General features: G+C 62.1%; 1 protein-coding gene across 1 annotated transcript; it reads right to left on the bottom strand.

Moving 5' to 3' along the window:
- Positions 1-1,042: 1,042 nt before the first annotated feature.
- On the bottom strand, positions 1,043-8,121 carry LOC111944654 (carbonic anhydrase 15-like). The gene is made up of 8 exons (XM_086856394.1): positions 7,901-8,121; positions 6,185-6,220; positions 4,043-4,213; positions 3,681-3,841; positions 2,918-3,010; positions 2,560-2,626; positions 2,192-2,358; positions 1,043-1,500 (listed from the first exon to the last, which is right to left on the bottom strand). The coding sequence occupies exons 1-8, from the start codon at positions 7,965-7,967 to the stop codon at positions 1,282-1,284; spliced, it is 981 nt and encodes a 326-aa protein (XP_086712520.1). The 5' UTR covers positions 7,968-8,121; the 3' UTR covers positions 1,043-1,281.
- Between the last annotated feature and the right edge of the window lie 407 nt (positions 8,122-8,528).

Here is an 8,528-nt window from a genome sequence, read left to right as displayed (position 1 = left end):
GGGCGCCCCCTGGCGGCAGCCAAGCCGCTGCGGGCGCCTCTCCGTGCGCGTGCCCGCGGCGCCCCCGCGTGTCCGGCGTGTCCCTATGTCCCTATGTCCCCATGTCCCCCTGTCCCCATGTCCCCGTGTCCCTATGGCCCCGTGTCCCCATGTCCCCATGTCCCTATGTCCCCATGTCCCCCTGTCCCCATGTCCCCCTGTCCCCATGTCCCCGTGTCCCTATGGCCCCGTGTCCCCGTGTCCCCATGTCCCCGTGTCCCTATGGCCCCCTGTCCCCATGTCCCCGTGTCCCTATGGCCCCCTGTCCCCATGTCCCCGTGTCCCCATGTCCCCGTGTCCCGCGGCTCCAGCCCTGAGCTCCGGGGGGATCACAGAGCCGCATTCCCCCGGCGAGGGCATCGGGGGCCTGTGACAGGGCCCTTCCCGCCACGCAGAGCCCCTTGCAGCGAGGTCTTCACCCCCGGAGCATCGCGCAGGGATCAGGGGGATGATCAGGACCCACGGGTGGTGCGGCTGGAGCCCGGCACTGGCAATGGTTCCCTTCAGAAATGATGACAAACCTCAGCTTTCCCCGTTCTTCTCCCAGATAACGGCCTGTGCTCTTCACCCATAATTCAGGAGAAGATGGGAACATGCCTGGAGCTCCAGCACATTAATTATGAACCACCCCACACACACAGCCCTGCCCCGGCAGCTGCAGTTATTCCTGCCAGCACAAAATGAGCTCCGTAGAAAGCTCCCTGTGTCCTGCACAAGGGCACTGCAGGTGCTGTGTTCCCAGGGACACCCCATCCCTCCAACAGCCAGCCCCAACCCTGGGGAAAGCGACCAGGCAGTGTCTGCAGCACAGGGACCACACGGATCCTGTGCCAGGGCCCGGATTTGGCTCCTTTCTGCCTGCCTGCACCACCACACAGGGGATATCCCTGAATGCCACCCAGACACCGCCCCCAGCTCCCTCCCCGCTGACCCCACGGTGCCATGCCAAGCACCTGCCCCAGATGGCAAAGGGACACAGCCAGCAAAAAAAGAGGCAGCAATGCACTGGCGAGGACCTTGGCTTTATTCCCTTCAATGCATCATCCCCCTGCCAGCAGCTCCCACTGCCCATCTACAGGGGCATCCCAGGGCAGCTCCAGCTTGCAGAGATTCACCTCTGCAGAGATGCAGGTTCACAAAATCTTCACCCAGCCAAGGCTTCAATGTGCTTTTTTTTCATTGTTTCCCATTTCCCATGAACAAGATGCATCGCCTCCATCTCCGCTGCAGCAGGGCCAGACCCTATGGGGCTGGTGAGAAGAGGCTGAGCAGGGTCAGGAGGAGCAGGGGTGAGAGGAGCTGCTGGTGGCCCCTGTGCAGGGACCCACCGCTGGCTGTGGCCCCACGGGAGGCAAAGATCTTCCGGCTGTGGAGAGGCTGCGGTGGGCGGAAGTTGTTGATCATTTTTAGGAGCACGGATCCCTCGAGTGGGAAGTGGAGGGTGCTGATGAATGCCTTCAGCTGTGCAGGGAGAGAGGAGGGTGGGCAGCTGCACTGCCAGGCACCCCAAGCCCCTGCCCACTGCCAGCCTACCCCATACTGCCCCACTGCCAATGGCACAGGACCCATGGCACCCCGGTGCCCCACACCACCACCCCCACTGCTCTCCTGAAGCCAGAGCCATAGGTAAGCACAGAGGTCCTTACAAGGATCAGGTCTTGAGTTTTAAAGGAGCTAATTGTGTTTTGGTGCCAACAGTGAGCACTCAGAGAGTGGCTGGCCCATGACTCCCTCAAGAAAACACATCTACTAAGATGCTTGAACAGCAGAAGAAAATCTCTTCCTTCCTTCCATCCCTTCCATCCCTTCCTTCCTTCCTTCCTTCCATCCATCCATCCATCCATCCATCCATCCATCCATCCATCTCCTTGGAGTCTCTACTGAGCTTCAATGGCTTCATTCCCATTTCTCTCTCTGAATGCCAAGGCTGGGCAGGAGAACAGTACGGATGGGATTTCTCCCCATTGGCAGGTGGCCACATCTCCATTACTTAACCTTCATAAAATAAATTAATTGCCAAGTTGCCAGGAGCATTATTCTAGAGATGGCTTTCCCTGTGCTCTTGCTCAAGGGTCAGGAAGGACAAGGAGAGAGGTCACCCTGGGGATCCAGCCTTTCGGGTGCTGGCATGTGGGGCTGTACATGCCAGTACCTGCTCCCGGCCAATCTCCACTGGCTCCTCAAAAACAGTCCAGATGACGGCCTCGCTGCAGTCGGGGGTGGTGAGGGAGCCCTGGTAGCGGTAGTAGCCCGAGAGCCGGCCGGCACGCGGCAGCAGCGTGCTCAGGCGGAAGGTGGAGGCCAAATCCACGGAGTCACCTGTGGGGCAACACGGGGGCACTCAGCCTGTCCCCTGCCAGGGATGTGGTGGGGACAGCAGGGCCACCCCCATCAATTTCCCCTCAGCAGATGAACCCAGAGACAGGCAAGTTTCCCCACCCAACCCACTGGGGTGCATCCCTGCCCTCCCACAGCAGGGTCTCCCCTTTCCTGCCCTGCCCCAATGAGGAGGAGACTCACCAGCATGGGAGACATTCCTGAGCCCCGCCACCATGGTGTTGTAGTTGGTGTTAGTGGTTTCAGAGACCTGTGTACAGGGAGAACAAGTTCTTGAAGTCAGGCAGAGGTGAGCAGGGCAGAGCTGGGACATCCTGTCCTGCCAAACAACCACAGGCAGAGCCAGCCCTGTCTCATGTTGTTGCAGAGCCGTGGGGAAGGGTTCCCAGCCAGCCCTCTCTTGCACTGTCAGTGGGTCCCCCAGCCCCTCCCAGCCTTCTGCCAGCCTCCCTTCCCCTTCCCACTCCTTCAGGACACCCACACAATGCTCGCCCAGCTGCACCAGCAGCACCGGGTTTCTAGGGGGCCCTTGTAGACCCACCTGGAAGAAGAAGCCAAGGACAGCCAGCCCATTGGGATGCCCCTTGGCCTCTGCCAGTGTCTGGTACTTGGCATTCATGTGGACGATGTGCATCTGAGGAAAGCACAGAGGAGTCAGGTGTGCACAGCTGCCCCCAGCCAACACCCTGGAAGCAGGATATCCTGCTATGGGCCCTTCCAGCCAGCTTGGGATGGCCAGACCCTGAGTCAACCTCTCCCAGTAAAGCCCTTCTGGTCCTATTGGCACTTTTGTGGGGTGGGTGCTCAGAGGATCAAAGCACCCCAATGAAGCAAGCATCCTTTGAAGGGTGTGCAAAAGGGGGCCAGCAGTCCCGGGGTTCTCGCCAGACACAGAACATAAATTCTGCTTTCCTCTGGCAGATAATGAATATTTTAGAGGTGCAGAGCCTCTTTCATCCAGAAAGATCCCAATGTGCTTGGCACAGCACGCTCCTGCTTGCTCTCACTTGCATTCACTAGCTCAGTGTGCGGTCCCAGCAGGGCACAGAGCCCCACAAACCCCACTGAGTGCCTTGGATGAAGCAGCTTGGCCCATGCACAGTAAGAAACACCTCAAGTCTCACATCATCTGCTTTTCCACCACCCAGGTGCCTGTGCAGGAGCACGGTTGAACCCCCCAGTGCAGAGCTGCTGTGCCCAGTCACCTGCTGCATGACAGCCTTGGGGTGCCCCAGCATCACCCCTTCCCACCACACCAAGGGCTTGGGCAACCCAGAACATGATGGGGGCTTTTTCTCATGTACCTCCATGGGGAGCTGGCGCCCATCGAGGGTGTGCTCAGAACCATTCCCGGCCGGGCTGCCCCAGTGGAAGTGGAGCTGGAGCGCGCGGTACCTGCCAGGGAGGCCCCCGCCGCTGATGGTGATGTGCTCAGAGGCCGACTCACTCGCCAGGTCCAGCATCACTGCAAGGGCAGCAGGACAGGGTGAGGGGAGGCTTAGGACGGGGAACAGCCCTTGCACAGCTTCTTCTCCCCCAGCTTCATCCCAGCACTAACCCAGCACTTCTGCATGGGATCCTGCAGCACCCGCACCAGAGCCAAGCTCCAGTTAGGATGGTGACTGAGGATCTGGGACAGGGGAAGGTGCCCAGCTTCAGCACGCACCTGTGTGCCCGTTGTTTGTCAGCCTCCACTTGCCAGGGGGAGCCTGGTCATAACCCTCGAAGAGGATGTCCCCAAGGCCACCATCCCGCTGCAGCCGGCGCCTGTCGATGTTCACAGGGGACTGCTTGTCACCACCGCATGTGGCTTTCAGCTCCTTCCAGTGGCTGGGCCCTGCAGAGGAGGAGCAGGGGCACCATGGGCAGCCATGGAACCATCACTGCCCCCAGAGGGGGACACAAGGCCACGGGTGGCTGTGTCTCCAAGCAGCCCTGCTGTCCCTGCCAGCCCGGCCGTGCTCTCTTGCATCCCATGGGAACTGCTCTCCTGCCCGGCTAAGTTTCCTTCCTATTGATGAGCAGGGGCTTATTGCAGCTTCATCCGTAATTCAGCAGGATTTCCTCGAGGGGCTGGGGGCTATATTTAGGCTGACATCAGTGTCCACATTGACGCTGGTGAAGGGCAGGCTTTTCTTCCTGCCCGTTCCCAGGTTTTAGCATGTTTAACCTACTCACGCTGGTTCTGTCCAGCTGTGACAGATGACAGTGCAACCTAGCCACACAACTCCTCCTGGGGCAAATCCTACACGTGTTCTAGAGTGACCACACAATGTCCATCAGCAGCTCCTGGGGCAGGGGGTCACCATGGCAGGAGCTGGGTGAGGACACAGTGCTGGCAGCCAACCAAACCCACTGCAAACCCACAGGGCTGCCTGGGGGCTGTGAGCAGGGTCCCCATGGCTGCCACCACAGCCAGACCACACAACCAACCCATATATATGGCTTGTCCCCACCACCCCAGCATCATCTCTTGCAACACTCATGGCAGCCCACAGCTGTAGGATGCAGCCAGACAGCCTCCCTGCTGTCACTGCTCCAGTGTGGCTGCCACAGCACCCCACTCCTCTTCCTGGTGCAGCCCAGGATAGAGGTGTCAGCACTGGGCACCACCAGTATCTGGGCTCAGTCCCAGCCAGGGAACAGGAGCTCCCTCAGTGTTTCCACCCTGTGCTCCTGGGACATCTCCTTTCCCAGGGGAGCTCAGCACGTCCCAGCAGGCGCTGCTGGCTCTTCTCACACACACATGGACCACCTTTGCCTGCAGCCAGGGTTTGGGGAACTGTTCCCCCAGCAGTGCCCCACGGTTCAGCTCTGACGTTTACCTTCCTCTTGGGCAGACAAAACCACAGACTTGTGGGCTGTATCCAATCTCCTGCCCCCTTAGGCTCAGCCCTTATCCTTTATGTTCTCCTCTCATTACTTCAGGCATCTTTTTGCCTGGAAGCCCTGGGAGCTGCAGCCTGTGCCATCATCCCACCGGCTTCCTGGCTCGGTGTAACTGGGTGGCCCCACAGATCACCAGGTGCCTTCAGTAAGGGACCATTCCACATGGCTCTGCTGCAGGCACACAGCCGGCTCCACGCTGCTCCAGCCGCTTCCCACCAGCCCCTCTGCCCTGCCAAAACCTGCCCTCGCTGCCAGCCCGATGTTAAACCGGGTAAGACCGAGCCTCGCTCCGACAGGGATGAGCGGAGCCCAGCAATCCACACTCACAAGCCACAGGGCATGTAAACCCAAGAGCTATAAAACAGTTGGGCCGTAACAGCTGATTAAATGCTTGATGATCTTTAATTAACCTTTTACAAGCTATTTGTAATTTGTATTTGTGTGTTTTGAGACAAAGTGCCCCCAGCCATGCTTCCCTCCCCATCCAGGCAGGGCTGCTGCCTGCTCAAAGGAGTTGGCCCTCCTCAGTCAGGCCCCTGGACCCCCAGTCCCCCCTGCTGCCTGGACTGCACTGGGTTTTTAATAGAGTATTTTAAAACCTGGATTTGTTTCAGACAGAAGAAGGGGAATGCTGGTGGTGTCCCAGGAGCACCCAGACCTGGCTGAGGTGAGGGGTGGGGCTGAGTTGCTCCAAGGGGCTCAGGGGTTTGTCAAGTCTCGACAGCAACACCCCCAAAAGTGAGGCTCCTCAAACCATTCCCACGTTTGTGTGACACGGGGGGATTTGCCCTTTTCCACGTCACGCTCCCCACTGGGCCTTGCTGCTGCTGCCCAGGGTGCTCTCAGCTGGGAGCTGTGGGGAGACACGAGGCTCTGGGCCCTGCACAGCCCCAGCACACCCACACTTGGCACCACTCACCGCACTGGGGGTCCTGGGAGTCGTAACACCACTGCCCTGCGGGAGAAAGGAGAGCTCAGGGCGGGTGATGAAGACAGACGCCCTTCCCCAAACCCACCCACAGCCGTGCCCCACCCCCTGACAGGGAGGACATCCCCCAGTGCAGCCCGGGGTCCCGACAACACTTGTGTTCATCACGGTTATTTTTGGCGTTAGTGTTTTCACACCCTCCCTGCCTCCCCCAGACGCTTCACAGGGAAACCTCCCTCAGTATCGCTGCTCCAAGGCAGCCAAACCTCGCTGCTCACTGTGCGCCTTCCCCAACTCTTGTGGGGCCACCCCCCCTTACCCGTCCTGGGGAGCCAAGGGGCCCAGGGGAGTGGGGCCCGAGGGGAGCTGCTGCAGCCCTGCCATCTGTCCCCCTGTCCTTCTGTCCCGCTGTCCCTCTGTCCCCCTGTCCCGCTGTCCCCCTCTCCCGCTGTCCCGCTGTCCCGCTGTCCCGCTGTCCCTCTGTCCCCCTGTCCCCCTGTCCCCCTGTCCCGCTGTCCCGCTGTCCCGCTGTCCCGCTGTCCCCCTGTCCCACTCTCCCGCTGTCCCTCTGTCCCCCTGTCCCCCTGTCCCCCTGTCCCGCTGTCCCGCTGTCCCGCTGTCCCCGCGGCTGGGCTGGCAGCGGCAGCAGGGCAGGCCCAGCCCAGGCTGTGGCGGTGCTGGTCGGTCCCGTCCCTCAGGGCCGCCTCAGCCGGAGCTGCCGAGCTCCCAGCAGCTCTGGGTGGCTGTGGGTACCACGGGCTCCGTGACGAGAGGTGGCGCAGCAGGTGCGGGGACGCCGAGGGGATGCTGAGAAAGCCGGTGCCCTGCTCTGCTGCCTGCACATCCACCCAGGGCCGTCAGCTCTGCAGAGGAGTGCCCCCCTTCCCTCCTCAGTCCCATTCTGCTCCTGCCAGGAGGCGCAGAGCAGCCCGGTGCTGTCCGGGCTCAGCCCACGTGAAGGGTCCCCGCTGGTGGCCGAGGGGCCGAGCCACGCTCTGTGCCAGCCACAGCCGCTCGGAGCAGCAGGACAAAGGCAGCCCTGCCGGCCTCCACCTGTGCTGCTCAAAGCCCCAGCCTGCGGCACTGTATCCAAAGTCTCACTACAATGGTACAGGAGAAACGAGCCCCAGAGAACTGGGAGCGGAACGGCTCAGGCAGGACTGCGACGGTGCCCAGAGCAGGGATCTTGGGGTCCGGGAGCAAGCAGAGCTCCTGGAAAATCCTCAGAGCTGCACACAGCAGCCCTTGAGCATCCTCCGGCAGGAGCCAAGGTAGCGCCGCGCACCCCCAGCCTGGCCCGGATGCAGGTGAGCACCTTGCGCCCCGGCCCGGGACGGCAGCGCCCATTCGCTCAGAGGTTTCGTCCTCCTTGATGTTTCCCGGTGGTACAGGTCTGTGGCGTGGATGGGCTGAAGCCCAAGACCCCACTTGCCAAGGGGGCTCTGGCCCCACCACCTCCTGCCAGCACAGAGCCTCAGGAGGGCTGAGACCCCCAGCGCCGGCGGCACTCGGGGTGGTGGGAGGGCAGGAGAGGGCTCCTGGGACAGACTAGGTCCCCCGGTCCCTGTTGCCAACCCCTGAGCCCGCATCACCCCATGACACGTGGGAAGGGAATGGAATAAGGGGCGCTCCCAAGTCCCCCAACCCCGAGCCCCCCTTCTCTCCACCCGCGGGACCCCCGACCCCGCCGCGCCGGGCACAGCTCACCTCCCGCGGCCGCTCGCACGACGAGGGGCAGTGTCAGGAAAGTTATGCCGAGCCCGGTGGGGCCCATGGCGGCGGGGGGCAGCGGAGAGACCCCCGCACCTCCCCGTCCCGTCCCGTCCCGTCCCGTCCCTCCGCAGAGCGCCCGGTGCTGGGCTGGGGCGGGCGGCAGCGCTGGCAGCGCCCGCAGCCCGGGAGATGCTCGGCTCCAGCCTGGGCTCTGCTCTTACATATTCATCACCCGAGCTGAGTTTTTAACTCCTCGGCTGCTAGGAGGGAGCGGGGAGAGCCCGGCCCCCGGCCAGCCCGCGGTGACAGGGACAGGCGGGGAGCGGGGGCTGGCGGAGCCCACGGGTGCTGCGCTCCCCCCCGCCCCGCTCCCCCCCGGAACCGTCCCGCTCTCCATGCCCAAAGCTGGAGGTGGGCAGCATCCCCGCTGTGCCCAATCCCGCCCCCGCACACTGCGTGGGAATACAGATGGACTTCAGGGGCCTGCCAGGAGGAGGAACGGGCTGGGGACAGCAGCTTTGGCCCATCCCCTCCCCATTCCTTGCAGACACAGGCTGTGGGACGTAGCCTCCCCCCAGCTTTGGGAAGTCTCCAGCCAGCAGCGGGTCCCGCATCTCCCCTG

The sequence above is a fragment of the Cyanistes caeruleus genome, chromosome 18, assembly GCF_971803275.1.
Source record: "Cyanistes caeruleus chromosome 18, bCyaCae1.hap1.1, whole genome shotgun sequence".
NCBI lineage: Eukaryota > Metazoa > Chordata > Aves > Passeriformes > Paridae > Cyanistes > Cyanistes caeruleus.
This window is presented reverse-complemented; position numbering and strand designations above follow the sequence as displayed.

Excerpts from the sequence above, each read along its gene's own strand:
- LOC111944654 (XM_086856394.1), bottom strand. The coding sequence starts at position 7,967 with ATGGGCCCCACCGGGCTCGGCATAACTTTCCTGACACTGCCCCTCGTC. Across the intron at positions 6,221-7,900 it reads CGTGCGAGCGGCCGCGGGAG|GGCAGTGGTGTTACGACTCC; the intron begins GTGAGCTGTGCC and ends TTTCTCCCGCAG. Across the intron at positions 3,011-3,680 it reads GGCGCCAGCTCCCCATGGAG|ATGCACATCGTCCACATGAA; the intron begins GTACATGAGAAA and ends TGCTTTCCTCAG.